General features: G+C 39.5%; 1 protein-coding gene across 1 annotated transcript in view; it reads right to left on the reverse strand.

Moving 5' to 3' along the window:
- Positions 1 to 2084: 2084 nt before the first annotated feature.
- STEAP3 (STEAP3 metalloreductase) overlaps positions 2085 to 23444 on the reverse strand; it is a 92023-nt gene continuing 70663 nt past the window's right edge. The window contains exon 5 of the mRNA XM_053668857.1: positions 2085 to 2435. Within this exon, the coding sequence (XP_053524832.1) occupies positions 2358 to 2435 (78 nt within the window). The 3' untranslated portion in view covers positions 2085 to 2357. The remainder of the gene's footprint in view (positions 2436 to 23444) is intronic.

The raw sequence follows: 23444 nt of genomic DNA on the forward strand, positions 1-23444 counted from the left end.
TACTCCAGAGAACCACAGTTTTACCACTTATTTTATACATTTCAATCAAAGCATAAGGTGGTTACATGAAATTCATTGGTGTTAAATTAGGGAAGTAGGAGAAAGAAAATCGGGGAAATTTCTAAGATTGGATAAAAAGTAAAACAAATAGACACATACTTCTTTTGTGGGTACAGGATAGTGAACAGTCAACAATTAGCATGATAATAATAACAATGAAGGGATTGATGGTCTTTGCTCTGGTGCAGTGGTTGTGCCTTGAGGGGTCTGGAAGAAAGAAAATTACTTTGATATCCAGAGGTATTATTATCATAGATGCAAAAAAAAAAAAAGACAAAGGTCTTTTAAGTCTCAGTTAAAGTGAAGATTGACCTTTGTTAGGGAAAAATACTGCCTTAGGACATGATTACCTGCCAAGAGCTGCTTTTAGTTAGAAAGTTTAATTTCAGACCATCCTACATGGTTACTTTCGGTCTCTGAATTTGTAAGTCCACCATGTAAGCCTCCCCTGAGCTTGTCAGGTTTCCTACGTGGCTCTGTTTTTTTTACCACAACACCATTTTGTTTTTTACCTAATACTTGATTTGTTTTAAGATTATTATTTTTTTTCCTTTTTTTTTTTTTTTTACTCTTTGTGAACATACTTTGTTTTTTTTTCTTTTCTTTTTTTTGTTTCTTTTTTTTAATTAAATTTATTTACTTTTTTGAATTGATTATGCTGTTACAGTTGTTCTATTCCCCCCTCCATTCCCCTCCACCCTGCCCCCCCCAACCCCACCATTACCCCCCTTTAGTTTATGTCCATGTGTCTCAAGTCCTTTAGGTTCTATATTTCCCAAACTATTCTCGCCCCCCCCATCTATTTTCTATCTACTGTCTATGCTACTTGTTTTCTGTACCTTCTCCCCCCATCTCCTCCTCCCACTCCCCTGTTGCTAACCCTCCTTGAGATCTTCATTTCTATGTTTCCACTCCTGCTCTAGCTGTCCTTTTAGTTTGCTTTCGTTTTAGGTGTGGTTGTTAATAACTGTGAGTTTGTTGTCCTTTCACTGTTCATGTTTCTTTAACTTCTTTTTCTTCGATAAGTCCCTTTAACATTTCATATAATAAGGGCTTGGTGATGATGAACTCCTTGAATTTGGTCTTATCTGAGAAGCACCTTATCTGTCCTTCCGTTCTAAATGAAAGTTTTGCTGGGTAGAGCAATCTTGGTTGTAGGTCTTTAGATTTCATGACTTGGAATATTTCTTTCCAGCCCCTTCTTGCCTGTAAGGTCTCTTTTGAGAAATCTGCTGACAGCCTGATGGGGACTCCTTTGTAGGTGACTGTCCCCTTAGCTCTTGCTGCTTCCAGGATTCTTTCCTTCATTTTAATCTTGGCTAATGTAATTATGATATGCCTTGGTGTGTTTCTTCTTGAGTCCAACTTTTTTGGTACTCTCTGGGCTTCTTGGATTTCTTGGAAGTCTATTTCCTTTGCCAGATTGGGGAAATTTTCTTTTATTATTTGTTCAAATAGTTTTTCCACTGGTGGTTGTGTCTTTCCCCCTTCTGGTACCCCTATAATTCGGATATTGGAGCGTTTAAAGATGTCCTGGAGGTTCCTAAGACTCTCCTCATTTCTTTGAATTCTTGCTCCTTGACTCTTTTCTGTTTGTCCATTATTTGCTTTCTTCTGGTCCACTGCATTGATTTGAGTCCCAGTTTCCTTTTCATCTCTATGGGATTCCTGTGGAATTCCATTCATTTCCTTAATTTAGCCTCCATATGTTTCTCTAATTTGTGGCTGTAATCCACCAGATCTATGAGGAAGGTGATGACCAGTGTTTTAAACTGTGCGTCTGAGAGTTTTGCTATTTCTTCGTCATTTAGATTTATCTCTGGGGCTTTGAGTTCTGCCTGCGACATTTTTGGTCTGTTCTGGCCCTTTAAGTGGGACAAGCGGCGCCTTGGAGTCCCAGGTCGCTGGGTTGTGACGCTGTATGTGGGGGCGTGGTCAGAGCGGGAAATGGCGCGCCGCCGCCCCGCCACCGCCGCCGCCGGGTGGTCCAACCGCTCACTCCCTCACTCGCGCGCAACCAGGCAACCACAGTCAACTCGCTGCCACCACCTCCCCACTGTGTCCTCTGTAGTCGCTCCCCCGGTGGGCTGCTCGGTGGCTCACTAGGTCCAATCCTGGGTTTGGAACCCGCGCGACTGGATTCGCGCGTCTGGATTCCGCGCCCGGTCTGACCGAGCCCTCCTTTGTAAGTCCTCACCCGACGCCGGTTTCGCCCCTTACCGGTCGGGCTGAAGAATTTGTTGTTAGCGGGCTTCCGAAAAGTTCAGTTTTCCGTGTTCTGGTTGTGTTTTCTGGTGCTAATATTTAGTTGTCCCTAAACTTGGTTGTGTGAGGAGGCAGGCACATCCAGCTAAACCTCCATCTTGGCGGAAGTCCTGTTTTAAGATTAAAAAAAAGATTTTATTTATTTATTTTTACAGAAGGGAAGGGAGGGAGAAAGAGAGAGAGAGAGAAACGTCAATGTGTGGTTGTCTCTCCCATGCCCACTACTGGGGACCTGGCCTGCAACCCAGGCATGTGCCCTGACTAGAAATCTAACTGGCAACCCTTTGGTTCACAGCCTGTGCTCAATCCACTGAGCCACACCAACCAGGGCTGTTTTAAGATTTTTATGGCAAGCAATTCTGGTTTTCCATTTACATTAGAGGTGTTTGTTTAGCAAACACATGTAACACTTACTCTGTGGAAGGCCTGTTTGAAATACTTTACAAAGAGAAATTTTTATTATTCTCATAACCAAATTATAAACCTCTACAACAAAAACTTTGATTACTTGCTTTCATAGATGAGAAAACTGAGGCATGAATGTTACAGGAAAATGAAGTGACCAGACACTGAGGGATTCTGGAGTATGAGGTTTATTAACGTGCACAAGCCCAAAGGAGTCAGTATCCAAATTCTGAGCCCTGAACAAAGGATTCTTGAGGTTTATATAGCCTACGGGGTCTTCCTGTCTATGTTGCAAAGCGGGATACAGAAGTGGAATGAGGTAATTAGTTCTATCTACGGGGCAGAAGCAGAGTACAAAGGCTAAATGTGAGAATTAGTTCTATCAGCTGGGGTGCTAGCCCCAGTCCTTGTGACTATCCTGCTGTTTGCTTTTCCCAGACAGCCTTATCATTCTCCCAGGGCTCCTGGGGTTTTGGGTGAACACAGGTTTTCCAAAGCTTCCCACATCACGAGGGGTTAAATTAAGTTAGAAAGAAGTGGAATTAGTGTTGAAACCCTGGCAATTTGGCTCTAGACTGTTCTTAACCTCTGTGCTATGCTGCCTCTCCAGAAGGAACACTTTCAAAATTAATATGATCAAGGAAAAAAGTGAATTAATTTGAAAAAAACATTGATATAAAAAAGTAAGTTCATGCACTGTTCGGAAATGGCAGAAATTGTAAAGGTGAACCAAAATGAGTGTGGTTGGCTGCTACCATGGCCTCCAGAAAGAATAAGTGACTTGATGATTAAACATTTGACTTTGAACACAGTATACTTTACTCAGAGATTCCCTGGAGCTTCAGGTAAAACTTTTTACAGGTTGATTCTATAGTAGAAGGATCTTGCAGGAGTGAAACAGATAGAATAAAATGTTCCCAAATATTGCTCCATTTAGTCAAGCCCTACCAGAACTATGGAAGTTATCAGTAAGTGGATATAAAACCATGGTCCAGAAACCAGCCTGATTTCTTTTTAGTTTGTTTTCAGATATAAATCCAAGCCACAAATCACAGAGACAAATTCAATACCTGGTTAGAAAAGTCCCTTTCTGCATCCCGTAAATAAATGCTACACAATTCCAGAATGCTTTGCTTTGCTGACATAAACCCAGACATCAGTGTTCCCCCAAAAGTAAAGGCCTGCTAACCTACTCCTTGATTAGTTAACCCCAGCAATTCCATGTTCCCAAACCATAAAAGCCCCTAAGCCCCTTGTTTGGGGTACAGAAGTTGAGGCCCTATCTCAGTGTTCTCATCCTCTGTAGAGCCTTGATAAATCTGCCTTTGCTTTCTATCAGTGTCCCTGATGTAAATTCTTTTATATTAGAAGACAAGGAACCAAACATATTGGTAGCATTTGGCAACCCTGATGGAACAGTAATTTTGCTGCTACTATGAATGGACTTGAGGAAGCAGAATCAGAAGTGCTATCGCTTCTCAGCACCAGGTCGAGTGGCCAAGGAGGGAAGTTTGCTCCAGCCTCTCCTGGGGTAAATAGACAATTTTTTTCTGGAGACTAGGCAAGATTTATTGAATTTTCTTAACTTGTTTTGGGGACTTCCTCTGACTTTGTCTATTTTGGCAGTTTGTTTTTATATTTGTTTCTTGGTTTTTAGGGGTCACCAGAGCACTCTGTCATCTAAAGTCCTGGAGACCAATGCCCAAAATTCAGTGCATTGGGTTGCCCCAATGCACAACACTTGGTTTGCATTTTCCCTCATTACTTCCTTCTCTTCTCTTTTTCTCTTCTCCATCTTTCTCCACCTCCTCATCCTTGAGGGAATGCTATATCTTTTCCTTAGATTTAAATACAATCAGTGTCATTGTGACTTATTTCTATGGCCACCAATACTACTTAGACCTTGATGTAAATTTGTGTTCTTTCTTTTTAAGTCTTTGATGTTTTATCAGACATTTATAACACACTCAAAATGACCTAGAGGGTGCAGAACATTTGTTCAATTTTCAGAAAAGAATTGACTGCAAAAACTTAAAACTTGTCTAGCAATTACCACTAGAAAAGGAAACTGAGACCTATTCTATATAAGACCAGGCTTCTATTGCTTTTATAAGCAATATTTGCCCGGCTCTAGAAAATTCCAAGTAATCCATTAAAAATTACAGCTAATAGATGACTTCAGTTAGGTTACAGGATGTAAGATTAATAATTTCAACCGTATCATTTATAGCATTTCAATTGTCTAACAAAGCAAAAGCCCAATGGAAAATTGTTATCTTTATACATATCACTGAATAGCAAATGATGGAGACTATTTTTTTTAATAGTAATATGATTAAAAAATTATTTACTTATCTTTAGAAGGGAAGGGAAAGAGAGAGGAAGAGAAATATCAATGTATGGTTGCCTCTCATGTGTCCCCTGCTGAGAACTAGCCCCTGCCAGGAACTGGCCTGCAACACAGGCATGTGCCCTGACTGGGAATCGAACCGCGATCTTTTGGTTTGCAGGCCTGTGCTCAATCCACTGAGCTATACCAGCTAGGGCTGATAGAGACTGTTTTTGTTAAGACAAACAGAATTTACTAACCACAATTTTATGATAGATAGTCTAGAGAATGCAGTAACCTCATCATCATGTTAATTAATTGTTCTTTTCCTTTGATAATCTATCATGTTGACTAATTGAGCAATAATTCAAATAGAGTGTCCCAGAATAGAACACTTGGGCTCCCTCTTTGGAGTCTGGCTGACGGCTCTGAGCATTGCCAGTAATGGCCCAGCTCACCCCAACTTTGTGTCCTCTTTCAGGTACCTCACATTCTACACACAGTTTCACTAACAGTGGTCAGAAAACAACCCAGAGCTGAGTGTTACATTTTGCTAGGGCCTTTTGAATATAGTGTCCCAATGAAGTGCTAGATACTATATATGTAAGAATGGGCTTTTCTCTTTTTTAAAAAAATAATATTCTTTTACAAATTTCTAACTACTTTGTAACTGCACAATTTAATCTGGCAGTAAAATCAGTTGTTGAAAGTCTGCATTTTTTATGTATATTAAAATTAAAGTTTATTTACTATCTTACAGCCACTTTGCAGAAGTAGTAATGAAACAATAAATTCACTTAATATGGCACACAAAATTTTTATTGCATGGTCTAACATCCTAGTGACTAGAGTTTTCTACTTCAGTCAAACAATAGACTCACTGTGACTTTCTGTTTTACTTTGTGAGGTAAAACTATACTGCCTCTGAACATCTGGGCCTATCCTTGGCCTTTTTGGTTTTATTGCCCTGTATATTGCAATGCTGGTGTTGTAATTTGGTTAAGGTACCTTGGGAAAATTCCTAAAAAATTTTAGCATGGGGATTCTATAAAAATAAAGCAAAAAATTCTTTGGTGCCCCTTGAGTAAAATACCCATTCTTCTTAAGTAATCATTTAACTATGTTCATTAAAATGAAACAGTATTTTATAAAATTATTATTTGAAATCTGTGATCTTTTCAAATTACATTAATATTAACCAGAAGATTTTTTAAATTAACGTTTTTTCATAAGATTTCTCTGTGGTATAAGGCAATCATTAAAAAAAAAACACAAACCTGGTAAATGCTTGGATTTTCAACCCTAAAATTTTTTCCATTTATTACAGTATTATTTGATACTCATGTTGACTGTATATACAAAGCTGGGCAAAGAAAGGGTCTGCTATACTATTGTTTTTTTTTAACCTGTAGGTTTTTTTATTATTGTTCAGTTACAGTTGTGCTGCATTTTCCCCATTGTTCACCCCTACCTCAACCTCCCCCACCCCTACAGTCAATCCTCCCTCATTGTTTGTTCCCATGAGTCCTCTATTCATGTGCCTTTGCTCCCCCCTTCCCCTTTTTCTCCTGTTATCCTTCACCCCCTCCCCTCTGGTCAATATCAGTTTGTTCCTTATTTCCATGTCTCTGGTTCTATTTTGCTCATTTGTTTGTTTTGTTGATTAGATTCTGCTTATAGGTGAGATCATATGGTATTTGTCTTTGACTGCATGGCTTATTAAAGTTTACATTTAAAATAAAACAAAAGAATTTCATTAAAAATGCTAGCAAAAAGACTAAACTACTTAAGAATAAATTTAACAAAAAGGTTTATATAGACTTCTCTTTTTAAAAGCATTTTATACCCATTGTCCTCATTGCTTTCACAACAAAGTTATAAGTATGCTTAAGCTAATGTTTTTATTATTTCCAAATTATGTATGAAGAAACAGGGATGCCAAGATGGTAAGTGACTTGTTCATGTCTTTCATCTATTAGGAACATACTCCAAATCTCAAATCCAGCTTCTCTGGTTACAATTACCAAGCTGTCTTTTTAGCTGTGAAAACTGATATCTGGAGAAATATTAGGCATTCCACCCATGGCCCATATGCTCAGAAAAATCATACACCAATCTTAGATAGAAGGACAAGATCATATTAAGAAATAAGACACCCAAATAGAAGCCTGCAGAACAAATAAATTTCTAAGTAATTTTGGTAAGCAATTATTATTAAAAGGGCTGCTTTGAGGAATGAAGGAAAAAGCTGGTGCTATTTGCTATCATGGTGCCATTTGCTGAGCAGGTTATGACTTTGTTAAACATGACTGGCGTTTTATTCCTCTGAGCTTATATCCCCAGGACTGAAAATTACTGGAAAAGCAAGATCAGAACATGACTAACCACTCCCCACAGCTGCAGATGAAAGATACCATTGGAGCAAACTGCAGCTTATGCAAAACCAACTGAAACCTCCTGTGTTGCAACATCCCTAAATGGCCAGCGGCCACACAATAGCACCCCACCCCACCCCATAATCGAATAGGAGCCCACAGTCCCAACCTTTTAATGCTCGTGTATCTCTTTACACTTGAGTCCCTTTCCTCCCTCGGAAAGTGAATAAAACTTTGCTTTCTGCATTTTCATCTCATTGTGAATTATTTCACAGCTTGCATCACCAGTCACCTTAACATTTTTGGTGGCTTGTATGGGTACATTCTCTCATTCTCCCTCTCTTCCACCTCCGGAGACTTGTGACTAGGAGAGCAGTACGCAGCAGAAGTTCATTCCAGGCTTACCTGCTAACCATGTCTCTGTGAGGTTTGGAGAGAGGATTCTAATCCTTTTCTGTCTCTCTGCACTCTGCAGACAGCCTCCTCCTCACCCCTTTACCTGGCTGGCAATGAGTAAATCTCTCTGAATCCCAGGACAAAAACATTCGCTTTGTCAAAGGTGATAGCTTAGCTGTCCCTCTCCCTCATGTCATTGTCATAAACCCTGGCACCAGGTCTATTGCCCAGGGTTTCAGCCATAAGGGATGCCTCCTAAACATTTCTTTGCTGTGTTCAGTCTGTTCTCATACTCAGGGATGTCTGACTACGGGACAGATCTTTGTGGTCTCAAGGACACTCAACCCTGAAGGCAGTTCTCTAGGTCATTTGAGCTGGGGATGCCCTCCTCAAACCTTCCCCCTGCCACTTATTCTCATCCCTGAGGTATCCTTCCTTTTTCTTTTTTGTAGTTCTTACCATGGTCAACAATCAATCGACCCCACCAGAAGACTCCCCATTCAGATATTTACTTAAGAGCTTGAAGGCTCTGAGATTTACTGACCTCAAACCCAAGCACTTGATTTTCTGTCGAAATATGGCCTGGCCCCAATACAAAATGGATGGCCAGGAAGTCTGGCCCATGAATGGATATCTTACTCCAGTACTAACCTCCAACTTGACCTGTACTGTCACCATCTTGAGAAATGGTCTGAGGTTTGTTATGTTCAGGCCTTTTCAAACTCTTGTCATCCTCATCTCTATGTTACCTGTTGCATGCTCTTGCTTACATCTACTTCCCTTCCTCCTCCATATTCCCAAGATTTGGATGATCTCCCACACTCTGTACCTTCTCCTCTTCCTCCATGTATCCCTTGTACACCTTCACCTGACTCTTTAACACCCCCTCCATCTCTTCTTCCTACTTCTCCTCCTCAAACCTCTCACCCTGCCTCCCCTTCAGATTGGATTTCTCCTGGTCATACCTATTCCAGCTGTCCCTCTCAGGAACCCCCTAAGACTGCGATCCAGCTCTCTGTCCATGAGGTTGTTGGACTGGAGGGCATTATTTGGGTCCAGGTTCCCTATTCATGTTAGATCTCTCCCAAATGGAGGTCAGACTCAGCAGTTTTTTTCAAATTTGGCTGAATTTACAAAGAAGTTTGAATATCTCACCCTCTCATATGACCTCTCCTGAACAGATATTCACATTAGTTTTCTACATGTACCAATTTAGGGGCAAGAGGCCATATTTGGGCCAAGGCACAGGAATATGGGGATAACCTAAATTGGAGGCAGCTTAATTCTTTTCCCCTGACTTTATGGCCATCCCTCACCAGGACCCCAAATGGGACTAGCAAGCTAATTCCTCCAACTACTGTAAACAGGATCACATGTTCTCTTGCCTCACAGAGGGAATGAAGCAGGCCACTACTCATACTGTTAACTATGACAAGGTTAAAGAAATCACTCAAGGGCTAGGATCACTCAGTCTATCCTAGCAATGTACTTCATCTTCCAGTCAGCCTCTGAGATTGAGCACAAACTCCAAAAGCTAGAAAAGAGGACTCAGATCCACAATCAGAGTTAGTTGATCTGGTGTTCAAAGTCTTTAACTATCGTGATGAGGATAAACGAGAGAAGAAAATGGAGTGTAGCCAATAGTCATCCTGAGAGCAAAAAACGGTTTTTCAAATGGCAGCCTGAGCAAATGAGGGGATTCTTCAGGGAGGGACTTATCCAAGGCCTCAACACAGCAGCAAAGACAGCTATCAGTGGGATCATTTCCATGATGTAAAAAGATAGGGAACTGAAAGAGGAAATGCCCTCTCCTCAAGGGAGGAGATCAAACTCCTCTTCTGGAACCAGCACGCACTCCTAGAGGAGCTCCCTGAACACCCACGAATCTCCTAGCCCTTTCCAGATATCAGATTGATGCCTCTGATATCAGATCAGATTTCAATTCACATCATTGAATTGGCTGAACCTTGGTTAACTCTCTCTTTGAAGGAAATCTAATCAATTTTTTAATCAACATCAGAGTCACTTACTCTGCTCTTGTTGAGTTTTCAGGACTTTTGTCTCCCTCTCCTATTTCCATCACAGGGGTCAAAGGAAGGCCTGAGGACACTCTTGCAGTCATCCTATAAAAACAGGCAGGCCCTAGACTTTCTAATGGCTAACCAGGGAAGGACCTGTGCTATGCTTAGTGAGGATTGCTGTATTTTTTTATTAACTAATCTAGAAAATACAAAACAATTTTCAAAATATCATTGACAAGACCAGAAAGTTCTATAAAGAGAGGGCCTTAGGAGGATTTGACTAGTGAGATGTTAAAACCAATATCTGGTTCTGGTTTTCCTGGCTAACTCCTTTCCTAGCACCTATAGCAGCCTTTTTCTTTATTCTTGCCTTTGGGCAATGCCTCCTCAAATATCTCATATCCTTCATTCACCAGAGCATCCAAGTTCTGGGACATTCCCTCCACAAATGACCTCTATCCAGAGCTCTCACTTTTGGGGCTGTCCAATTCCACCCTCTTCCTCTTAATGATCCATACAGGGACCCTTAGGTAGAGACATCTTTACATCAACAGGAAATAGCCATAAGAAGATGAGACTTTTGCCCATGCTCCCCAGAATGGGTCCAATCATTAACAATAAAGTAATTTTTAAACCAGACAGGGGAGTGAAAGGACAAAGCTGGTGCTATTTGCTATTGTGACACCATTTGCTGAGTGGGTCTACGACCTTGTAAAATATGATTGTCATTTTACTCTTCTGAGCTTATGTTCCCAGGACTGAAAATTACTGGAAAGCAAGATCAGACATGACTAACTGCTCCCCACAGCCACAGGTGAAAGATACCATTGGAGCAAACTGCAGCTTATATAAAACCAACCAAAACCTCCTGGGTTGCAATGCTCCGAGAAGCCCAGTGTCTACACGACAGCAACCCTCCCCCAAACTTTATTATCTAATGCAAGCTCACAGTCCAAATCTTTTGGTGCCAGTGTATCTCTCCATATGTAAGCCCCTTTCCTCCCTTGGAAAGTGAATACGCTTTGCTTTCTGCATTTTCTTCTTATTGTGAATTGTTTCACAACCCACATCATTAGCCATGCTAACAAGGAACACTGAGTGTTCAACAGCCACCAACTGACTTTCAGAAAATTATATGTAGAGGGGGAAATTCTCTGAAATTTTAAAATAAAAACAATTGAACTTAAAATTTTTTTAACAAAAAAGGTATAAGTACACTGAAACACACTGAAAACTATAAAACATCACTGAAAGAAAATAATGGTATAGGTAAGCAGAAAGACACTGTCTTCAGAATTGGAAGACTTAATATTCTTAAGGCAACAATATTCCTCAAATTTATTTACAGAGTCAATGCAATCTCAATAAAAAACCATCTGTCTTCTTTTGCTTTTGAAGAAATTGACAAGCAGATCCTAAAATTCATATGGAAAGGTGAATGGCACAAAATAGCCAAAATGATTTTGAAAAAGAACAAAGTTGGAGGATGCACACTTCCCAATTTTAAAATTTGCTACAAAGCTACAGTAAGTAGGACTGGCATAGCGATAGACATATAGATCATTTAGAGTCTAGAAGTAAACCCGTATACCAGGGCTATCAAACTCATTTTCACCAGGGGCCACATCAGCCTTGAGGTTGCCTTCAAAGGGAAGAACATAATTTTAGGACTGTGTAAATGTAACTACTCCTTAACAGTTAAGGGAGAGCCTGGCGTTGCCTCTGGGTAGAAACAAGGTGCATGGCTGGATAAAACAAGGTGGAGGGCTGGATTCAGCTCCTGGGCCTTGTGTTTGCTACCTGTGCTACATACCTGTGTATGGTCAATTAAATTTTTTCTACAAGAGTGCTTACTGAATGGTGAAAGAATAGTCATATGTCATTTTAAAAATATTTTATTTATTTATTTTTAGAGAGGGGAAGGGAGAGAGAAAGAGAGGGAGAGAAACATCAATGTGTGGTTGCCTCTTGTGCACCCCCTACTTGGGACCTTGCCTACAACCTAGGCATGTGCCCTGACTGGGAATTGAACTGGTGACCCTTTGGTTCACAGACCAACACTCAATCCACTGCGCTACACCAGCCAGGGTTCATTTCTCTTATTTCTTTGACCCATTAGTATGTTCTTTAATTTCCACATATTTATGAATTCTCAAAGTAAGTTTACAGTTGTTTGGATGAAAAATAATACAATAATAAATAATAATGCAAGAATAAACTGTGTTCATGTACTCACAACTGTAAACCTACTTTTGCTCCACCCTGTATTTTCTAGTGCACCATTTCAATTTCCTTGTCATTTCTTTTACTATATATTTTAAATTATTTTCTTAGTGGTTGCCCTGGAAATTATAATTAACATATTAACTTACAATGATTTAGTTTGGGTTAATGCTAACTTAATTTCAGTTATATCAAATACTTCACTTGTTTATACTCCATTACACATTCTTTCTCATTCGTCCTATTATTGTTGTAGAAATGACATCTTTATATACTATGTGCCCATCAAACCGATATATAATTATTGTTATATGTGTTATCTTTTAATCAGATAGAAGCTATAAATAAGAAATACATTTATATGTTTACATATTTTCCTTTGTAGTTACCTTTATTGTCATTATTTCTTTTTCAATATATTATTATTTTTTTAAATATATTTTATTGATTATGGCATTACAGATGTCCCATTCCCCCTTCATTCCCCTCCATCCTGCACACCCCCTCTCCTGCCCACATTCCCCCTCTTTAGTTCATGTCCATGTGTCATAAGTTCTTTAGCTTCTACATTTCCCATACTATTCTTGCCCTCCCCCTGTCTGTTTTCTCCCCACCACCTATGCTACTTATTCTCTGTACCTTTTCGCCCTTCTCCTCCTCCCACTCCCCTGTTGCTAACCCTCCATGTGATCTCCATTTCTGTGGCTCTGTTCCTGATCTAGCTGTCCTCTTAGTTTGCTTTTGTTTTAGGTGTGGTTGTTCATAACTGTGAGTTTGCTTTCCTTTCACTGTTCATATTTTTTATCTTCTTTTTCTTAGATAAGTCCTTTTAACATTTCATATAGTAAAGGCTTTGTGATGATGAACTCCTTGAACTTGACCTTATCTGAGAAGCACTTTATCTGTCCTTCCATTCTAAATGAAAGCTTTGCTGGATAGATCAATCTTGGATGTAGGTCTTTGGATCTCATGACTTGGAATACTTCTTTCCAGCCCCTTCTTGTTTGTAAGGTCTCTTTTGAGAAATCAGCTGACAGTCTGATGGGAACTCCTCTGTAGGTGACTATCCCCTTATGTCTTGCTGCTTCTAGGATTCTCTCCTTCATCTTAATCTTGGCTAATGCAATTATGATGTGCCTTGGTGTCTTCCTCCTTGGGTCCACCTTCTTTGGCACTCTCTGAACTTCCTAGACTTCCTGGAAGTCTATTTCCTTTGCCAGATTGGGGAAGTTCTTTAATATTTGTTAAAATAAGTTTTCCACTTGTTGCTGTTCCTCTTCCCCTTCTGGTACCCCTATAATTCGGATGTTGGAGTGTTTAAAGATGTCCTGGAGGTTCCTAAGCCTCTCCTCATTTTTTTTGAGAGCTTGCTTCTTCCTTCTTTTCTGTTTGGTTGTTTCTTTCTTCCTTCTGGTCCACTCCATTGATTTGAATCCCAGTTTTGCTTCCATCACTCTTGGTTCCCTGTGCATTTTCCTTCATTTCACTTAGTGTAGCCTTCATTTGTTTATCTAATTTGCAACCAAAATCAACCAGTTCTGTAATCATCCTGATCATCAGTGTTTTGAACTGTGCATCTGATAGGTTGGTTCTCTCTTGGTCACTTAATGTATTGGCTCCGGGGCTTTGATTTGTTCTTCCATTTGAGCCATGATTTTTGGACTGGTTATGCTTGTTACATATAAGTGGTGGAGGCTTAGGTGTTCACCAGGGCAGGGCAACCCACGTTGCTGGGTTGTGATGCTGTATGTGGGGGCAGGGTGAGAGATGGAACAATGGCACTTTCTCTGCTCTTATTTCAGTCCCTTCCGTCGCTTTCCACAAGCAAATTGTTCCCTTCTGGTGCTGGTTCTTGGGTGGGTGGGCTTGTGTACATTCTAGGACCATGTGGGTCTCCAACAAACTCTCCTGTGAGGCTGGGAGTCTTTCCTGGCACCTCCATCACCACAATTGGTGCTTAGCTTTATTTCTCATCACTGGTGCCCTGAGTTGTGCGGTCTGTCTCGACGCTGCCCATTATTGCCTAGTTTATCTGCACTCGAATGTGTGACTGTGGTCAGCCAGTGGCCTTGTGTGCCTCACTTGGTCTGCTCATTTCCTCCCCACACCCTGGGTCTGCTAGCTACCACTTTTTCCTGCTGTGAGCCCTCTCTGCTGGCTGCCGACTTCACCCCTCTTAATGGTCTGGATGAATGGTTGTCAAACTTACGTACAGTTCAATTTTCTGTCAGTTCTGGTTGTGTTTTTGTTTCTAAATCTTTGTCATCCTTAATTTTGGTTGTGTGAGGAGGTACAGTATTTCTACTTATGCCTCCCTCTTGGCCGGAAGTATTGCTATTATTTCTTCATGAGGATTTGGGTTTCTGTCTGGTATCCTTTTAGTTCAGCCATAACTCCCTTTATGTATCCTATATGGAAGGTCTGAGAGTGATTATCTCAGTTTTTGTTTCCCTGTGAATTTCTTCATTTTCATCATTTTTAGACATATGTATAATGGGTTTTGAAGTCTTTGTGAAATCTTGTATCTGGTCATTTCCACAGGCAGTTTCTAATGCCCTGTTGTGTTTTGATTTCATGGTGTATGGATTATATTTTCCAGTTTCTTAAACGCCTCATAATTTTTGTTGGAAATTTTTCTGGCATACCTCATAATTTTTTGTTGTAAAGTGGACATTTTAGATAATATATTGCAACAACTCTACGTTCTGGTCTCTCCCACCCCAATATATACACACTTCCATTTGTTATTTTTGCTTCTTAATGACTGGTTGTGTCATTTTAGTGTCTATTTCCTCCCTCCCATAGGTGTTATGCTTCCATTGTCACCACTCAGGGAGGCTCAGTTTGGGTATACCCAGCTACCTTGGCATGACAGTGGTATCCTAGGGCTATATTTCTTTCTCTCCTCCACCATGCCTAGCTATTAAACTCTACTAACTGCTACTGATTGCTCCATTGTTTCCAACAATGCCCAGATCATAAATTGTTCTACAAATGAATCCAATCAAAGTGTGTCTCCTTTGAAGGAATAGTTCCTGAGATCTGTGTTTGACATTTGTTCAACCCCAGGAGAGCCTGGGACCCTGTTCTTTCTATCTTATCCTTAATGTTTACTCTTTAGAAGCTCTTTAGAAGCGAACTATTGGGAAACTCTCAAAAGTTTTGTATACCTTGTCTTTTTTCTTGAAAATCAGTTTTGCTGGGATTACAATTTTATGCTCACAATTTTCTGTACTTTCAAGATATGAGATCACTACTTTTGATTTCCATTGACATGGTTAAGAAATCCATTGTAATTTCACAATTGTAAATAATCTGTCCTTTTTCTGTAGCTACTTTTAAGACCTTCTTATTTTGTCTAAGTGTGGTTTTACTTTATTTTTAAATATTTTATTTACTCATTTTTAGAGAGAAGGAAAGGGAAGGAGAAAGAGTGGGAGAGAAACACCAATGTGTGGTTGCCTCTTGAGCACCCCCTACTGGGGATCTGGCCTGAAACCCAGGCATGTGCTCTGACTGGGAATCGAACAAGTGACCTTTTGCTTCATAGACCTATGCTCAATTCACTGAGTTATGCCAGCCAGGGCTGCTTTTATTTTTTAAATTTGTTTTCCTGCTTGATGATATGCATTGTATTTTCTGCTGTTTTGGATCCTACTGTTTCTTTACATTTGGAAAATCTTTGGCCTTTCTCTTTAAAATTTACCTCTCTACCATTTTTTACTTCTGGAACACCAGTTATTTGTACATTAGACATTTTCATTTTAACTTGTATATTGTTTAAACTCTCATATATTTTTTACCAATTACTCTCTCTCTCTCTCTCTCTTTTTTTTTCTGCTTTGGGGTAATTTTTTTGGCTGCATTTTAGAATTCACTAATTTTCTCCAATCTGCTGTTAAATCCATCAAATTATCATTGTTTTCAAGAAATTTTCATTTTTTAATTTTTAATTTCTTACCATACTTTCCCTATTTCTTTTATAGTATCTTAAGCTTACCTATATTTATGACTTTTTTCTTTATTTTCAATTTTTATTTTTTAATTGTTCCAGTACAGTTTTCTGCCTTTTACTTTCATCCCAGCCCACCCACCCATCCCATTCCACCTCCCTCCTGTTTCCATCCCCCACCTTGTTTTTGTCCTTTATACTTGTTCCTGTAAACCCTTCCCTTTTTCCCCTGAAATTCCCTCCCCTCTCCCCTCTGGTCACTGTCAGCCTGTTCTCTATTTCAGTGTCTTTAGTTATATTCTGCTTGCTTGTTTGTTTGTTATTTAGCTTCCTGTTAAAGGTGAGATCATATGGTATTTGTCTTTCAATGCCTGGCTTATTTCACTCAGCATAATGCTTTACAGTTCCATCCATGTTGTTGCAAAGGGTAGTAGTTCCTTCTTTCTCTCTGCTGCATAGAATTCCATTATGTATATGTACCATAATTTTTTGATCTATTCATTTAATGATGAGAACCTAGGTTGCTTCCAACTCTTGGCTATTGTAAATTGTGCTTCTATGTACATTGGGGTGCATAGGTTCTTTTGTGTGTTTTTTTGTTTTTGTTTTCAAATATTTCCTTTTTTATTCTTTTTTTGTTTTTATTTATTTTTTAAATTTTATTTAATTATTGTTCAAGTACAGTTTTCTGTTTTTTACTCTAATCCCAGCCCACCCCCCCAGTGCTCCCCACCTCCCTCCCATTTTCACCCCCCTTAGTTGTTGTCCATGTGTCCTTTATACTACTTCCTGTAAATCCTTCCCCCTTTTCCCCTGAAATTCTCTCCCCTTTCCCCTCTGGTCATTTTCCCCCTGTTCTCTATTTCAGTGTCTTTGTTTTTATTTTGCTTGCTTGTTTGTTTTGTTGTTTAGCTTCCTGATAAAGGTAAGATCATATGGTATTTGTCTTTCAACACCTGGCTTATTTCACTCAGCATAATACTTTCCAGTTCCATCCATGCTGTTGCAAAGGGTAGGAGATCCTTCTTTCTTTCTGCTCCATAGAATTCCATTGTGTATATGTACCACAATTTTTTGATCCATTCATTTACTGATGGGCATCTAGGTTGCTTCCAGCTCTTGGCTATTGTAAATTGTGCTGCTATGAACATTGGGGTGCATAGGTTCTTTTGGATTGGTGTTTTAGGGTTCTTAGGATATAATCCGAGCAGTGGAATTGCTGGATCAAAAGGCAGGTCCAGTTTTAGTTTTTTAAGAAAATTCCATACTGTTTTCCACAGTGGTTGTACCAGTCTGCAATCCCACCAACAATGGATTTTAGGGTCCCCTCTTCTCCACAACCTCTCCAACACTTGTTGTTTGTTGCTTTGTTTATGATGGCCATTCTGACTGGTATAAAGTGGTATCTCATTGTGGTTTTAATTTGCATCTCTCTGATAGCTAGTGATATTGAGCATCTTTTCATGTGTCTCTGGATCCTCTGTATATCCTCCTTAGAGAAATGTCTGTTCAAGTTCTCTGCCCACTTTTTATTGGGTGGGTTGCTTGTCTTCTTAGAGTGGAGTCATGTAAGTTCTTTGTATATTTTGGAGATTAAACCCTTGTCTGCGGTATCATTGGCAAATATGTTTTCCCATATAGTTGGTTCTCTTTTTATTTTAATACTGTTTTCTTTAGGTGTACAGAAGCTTTTTATTTTGTTGCGATCCCATTTGTTTATTCTTTCCTTTTTTTTAAAGATTTTATTTATTTATTTATTTATCTTTAGAGGGGAAGGAGAGAGGGAGAGAAATATCAATGTATGGTTGCCTCTAGTGCATCCCCTGCAGGGAACTGGCCTGCAGGGAACCTGCCAGCAACCCAGGCATGTGCCCTGACTGGGAATCGAACCGCGATCCTCTGGTTCACAGGCCCGTGCTCAATCCACTGAGCTACACCAGCCAGGGATTGTTTATTCTTTCCTTTATGTCCCTTGCTCTAGGGGACATATCAGACTGATATGTCTGACATATCAGGGGACATATCAGTGTTGCTGCGTGGAATATCTGAGATTTTCCTGCCTATGTTTTTCTCGAGGACTTTAATGGTGTCACAGCTTATATTTAAATCTTTCATCCACTTTAAATTTATTTATGTGTATGGTGTAAGTTGGCAATTGAGTTTCATTTTTTTGCACATAGCTGTTCAGTTCTCCCAACACCATTTGTTGAAGAAGCTATTTTTACTTCATTTTATGTTGCTGCCTCCTTTGTCAAATATTAATTGACCACAGAGGCTTGGGTTTATTTCTGGACTCTCTGTTCCATTCCATTGGTCCATGTGCCTGTTTTTATGCCACTACCAGGCTGTTTTGATTATAGTGGCCTTATAGTACAGTTTGGTATCAGGTATTGTGATCCCTCCTACTTTGTTCTTCTTTCTCAAAATTGCAGCAGCTATTTAGGGTTGTTTATGTTTCCATATAAATTTTCAAAGAGTTTGTTCTATGTCTGTGAAATATGCCATTGGTATTTTAATAGGTATTGCATTGAATCTGTAAATTGCTTTGGGTAGTATGGACATTTTGATGATGTTAGTTCTTCCAATCCATGAGCATGGCACATGCTTCCATTTGTGTCTTCCTTAATTTCTTTCTTCAGTGTTGTGTAGTTTTCTGCATACAGGTCTTTTATCTACTTAGTTAGATTTATTCCTAGGTATTTTATTTTTCTTGTTGCTATATCAAATGGTATTTTTTCTTGATTTCAGCTTCTGTTGTTTCATTGTTGGTATAAAAACTGCCTTTGATTTCTGGATATTGACTTTGTATCCTGCTGTTTTGCCAAATTTACTAATTAGGTTGAACAGTTTTTTGGCAGAGTCTATAGGATTTTCTATGTACCTTATCATGTGATCTGCAAACAATAACAATTTTGTTTCCTCCTTTTGATATCGAAGCCTTTTATTTCCTTTTCTTGTCTGATTGCTGTGGCTAAAACTTCCAATACTATGTCCAATTGAAGTGGTGAAAGTGGACAACCTTGTCTTGTTCCTGATCTCAGTGGGAAAGATTTTAGTTTTTGCCTATTGAGTATGATGTTGGCTATAGGTCTCTCATTGTTGGCCTTTATTATGTTGAGGAATGCTCCCTCAATTCCCACTTTGCTGTGTGTTTTTATCATAAATGGGTGCTGTACCTTATCAAGAGCTTTTTCCACATCTAAATATGATCATGTGATTTTTGTCTTTTATTTTGTTTATGTGATGTATTACATTTATTTATTTGCAATATTGTACAATCCTTGCAACCCTGGAATGAATCCTACTTGGTCATGGTGTATGATCTTTTTAATGTATTGTTGGCTGCAGTGTGCCATATTTTGTTGAGGATTTTAGTGTCTATGTTCATCACCAATATTGGCCTGAAGTTTTCTTTCTTTGTTGTATCTTTATCTGGTTTTGGGATTAGGATGATGCTGGCTTCATAAAAAGTTTGGGAGTCTTCCATCGTTTTGGATTTTTTGGAATAGTCTGTGAAGGATAGGGGTTAGCTCTTGCTTTGTAGCATTCTTCTGTGAAACCATCCAGTCCAGGGCTTTCGTGTGTTGGGAGTTTTTTGATTACTGCTTCAATTTCATCAGCTGTTATTGGTCTGTCCAGGCTTTCTGCATCTTCTTGAGTTTTGGAAGATTATATTTTTCTAGAAACGTGTTCATTTCACCTAGGTTTTCAACTTTCTTGGCATACAGTTCTTCATAGTAATTTCTTATGATCCTTTGTATTTCTGTGGTATCAGTTGTAATCTCTCCTCTTTCATTTCTGATTGTGTTTATTGGGGTCCTCTCTCTTCTTTTCTTGATGAGTCTGCTTAAAGGCTGTTGATTTTGTTTATCTTTTCAAAGGACCAGCTCCTGGATTCATTGATCCTTAGAATTGTGCTTTTAGTCTCTATGTTATTTAATCCTGCTCCAATCTCGTTTATTTCCTTCCTTTTACTTGCTCTGGACTGTATTTGTTGTTGTTTTTCAAGTTCTTGTGGGTGTAGGGTTAGGTTGTTCGTTTGAAATGTTTCTATCCCTTTTTGGTAGGCCTGTATTGCTATGAACTTCCCTCTCAGGACTGCCTTCACTGTGTCCCATAAATATTGGGTTGTTGTGAGTTCATTTTTGTTCATTTCCAAATTTTTTTTATTTCTTTTCTAATTTCATTCTTGACCCACTCATTGTTTAACAGCATGCTATTCAATCTCCATGATTTTGAGTGTTTTGGGATTTTTTCCTTGGGCTTGGTTTCTAGTGTCAGTCCCTTGTGGTCAGAGAAAATGCTTGATATGATTTCAATTTTCTTTAATTTGTTGAGGCTTGTTTTGCGTCCTATCATGTGGTCTATCTTTGAATGTGCATTTGAAAATAATGTGTATTTAGTTTCTTTGGTATGAAAGGCTCTCTATATATCAATCAGTTAAGTCCATTTCATCTAGGGCATTGTTCAATGCCACAATCTTTGTTGGTATTTTGTTTGGTAGATCTGTCCATTTTTGACAATGGGGTGTTAAAATCCCTTGCTTACAACTGTGTTGCTGTCAATATCTTTCTTGAAATTTTCTAATGTGGGAGGGTTCTGTCCACAGGGCCCCCCATTCCAGCCACCACGGATGAGAAGAAATCTACCAAGACATGATGTGCTTGGGGAGAAAGGGTGGCTGATCTCTCAAAGGAAAAAGGCCAAGAGTCTTTTCCTCAATTGGCTTTTATTGGAGTCATTTTGCACAGGAATACAGGTAAAGTTCATTAATCATTGTCAGGCAGTAAGGATCAAACAATAGATAACTTACAAAGAACTACTAGGGCTTATTCTGAGTCAGGGTCTGCTAGCTAAAGGGCTATAAAACTTTGGGAAACAAACACATATCATGCTTGGACCTTTATCAGAAAATTGAGAGCATTCTTTTTTTTTTTTTAAAGATTTTATTTATCTTTAGAGGGGAGGGAAGGAGAGAGGTAGAGAAATATCAATGTATGGTTGCCTCTTGTGTGTTCCCTGCTGGGAACTGGCCTGTAACCCAGGCATGTACTCTGACTGGGAATGGAACCGCAATCCTTTGGGTTGCAGGCCCACGCTCAATCCACTGAGCTACACCAGCAAAGGCTAGAAAATTCAGAGTATTCTTAGTAAAGCAGGTTTCACAGGATTTTATGTATTCTTTCTTAGGCCTGATTGCCCTAGGGAACCTGCCCTTTCCAGCACAGAGCTGCATTGCCCTTTGTCATTGTTTTAGGCTTAAGTCAGTCAGAGAAAGTATGGCAGTCAACAGATTAGGAGACTTCTCTCAGACAGAATGAGGACTCAGGCTATGTCAACACTGAGGGGTGAAGGTCCATCATCTCCTTTTGCTATAGTCCCTTAAGTCCTTCCCTGCCCCCCGTGATTGTGCCTGTCTTAGGTCATTCCTCCCTTGAGGAGTCTTACCCCTCATTGGCTCACTGATCAAGCATTGAGGGCCAGGTAGGGTGAAATAAAAGGAGGAGAGGTAATGTCCCTGCAGGGGAGATAAGCTTTGTCTCCTTAGTGGCTTATGGTCCAAAGGTCGCTCGCTCAGCCTTAGCCATGGGGGAGTTATAGTTTCTGAAACCAGGCAGGGCAGTTCCCAACACTCTAAGATTTTCTTTATGTATTTGGGTGCTCCTACATTGGGTGCATATATATTTACAATGTTTAGGTCTTCTTGGTGGATTCTTCCCTTGAGTATTATGAAGTGACCTTCTGAGTCTCTCTTTATGGCCCTTTTTTTGAAGTCTATTTTGTCTGATATAAATATTGCTACCCCAGCTTTTTTTCCCTGTTTGTTTGCTTGGAAAATTTGTTTCTAGCCCTTCACTTTCAGGCTGTGTAGGTCTTTTGTCCTGAGGTGGGTCTCTTGTAGGCAGCATATGTGTGGGTCATACTTTCTTATCTATTCAGCTACTCTATGTCTTTTGATTGGAGCATTTAATCCATTTATGTTTAAGGTTATTATTGATAGGTACTTATTCATTGCCATTTTTGTACCTGTGTTCTTCTCTGTCTCTCTCTTTTCCTTCCTTTCCTTAAAGCAGTCCTTTTAGTATTTCTTGCAGAGCTGGTTTGGTGGAGGCATATTAGATTTCTTTTGTCTTGGGAGCTCTTTATTTGGCTTTCTATCTTGACTGAGAGCCTTGCTGGGAAAAGTAGCCTTGGTTGCAGGCCTCTGGTTCTCATTACTTTGAATATTTCTTGCCATTCTCTTCTGGCTTGGAGTGTTTCCATTGAGAAGTCAGTTGCTAACCTTATTGGGGCTCCCTTGTATGTGACTTCTTTTTTCTCCCTTGCTACCTTTAAGATTCTTTCTTTGTCTTGGAATTTTGCCATTTTAGTTATGATGTGTCTTGAAGTGGGCCTGTTTGTGTTCTTTTTGATTTGGACTCTCTGTTTCCTGGATTTGTGTGACATTTTCCTCTCATCAAATTAGGAAAGTTTTCCATCATTACTTTTTCAAACAGGTTTTTTATCCTTTGGTTTTCTTCTTCTCCTTCTGGTATCCCTATTATACATATGAATATTATTATGTTTCATGTTGTCCTGCATTTCTCTTAATCCTTCTTCATTCTTTCTGAGTCTCTTTTCTTTTTTTGCTCTTTCTGGGTGTTTTTTTCTACCTTGTTCTCCAGTTCACTGATCTGATCTTCTGCTTCATTGATCCTGCTTTTGATTCCTTCTACTGTATTCTTTAGTTCAGAAATTGTGTTCTTCATTTCCTCTTGGCCCTTGTTGATAGTTTCTACTTTCTTTTTCTTGCTGATGTAATTTGCAGTGAGTTCATTGTAGTTTCCCTGTAGTTTCTGGTAATTCACTGTGAGCTCCAGTGAACTTGCTTTGAACTTCATATCTGATAGCTGAGTTGCCTCTATTTCATCTAGCATTCCTTTCTAAGCTTCCTCCTTTGCTTTTATTTGGGAATTGCTTATTTTTAAAAAATATTTTATTTATTTATTTTCAGAGAGAGGGGAAGGGAAGGAGAGAGGAAGAGAAACATCAATGTGCAGTTGCCTCCCATGTGTCTTCCACTGGGAACCAGCCTGCAACCCAGGCATGTCTCCTGACTGGGAATCGAACCGTGATCCCTTTGCTTCACAGATCCCTTTGCTTCTCAGTGCTCAATCCACTGAGCTACACCAGCTAGGGCTGGGGATTGCTTCTTTGTCTTCCCATTCTTTGTGAGACTCTTCTTGTTAGCCTCAGCTTCTTAAATTGATCTGTTCTGGCTTCCTGGGTTTATGGTGTGAACTTCCGTGGGTAGAAGACCTGTGAGATTTAGTGGTGTAGTCTCCTTGATCTCCCGAGTTCACTGGTCTTGGGCTGTCATTTAAGTTGGCTCTGTGTTTGTCTTTTGGTTTTGATTGTTTTGGGGTCTTTCTTTGGTG

Source organism: Artibeus jamaicensis, unplaced genomic scaffold, assembly GCF_021234435.1.
Source record: "Artibeus jamaicensis isolate MK-2021 breed Jamaican fruit bat unplaced genomic scaffold, CSHL_Jam_final contig_513, whole genome shotgun sequence".
NCBI lineage: Eukaryota > Metazoa > Chordata > Mammalia > Chiroptera > Phyllostomidae > Artibeus > Artibeus jamaicensis.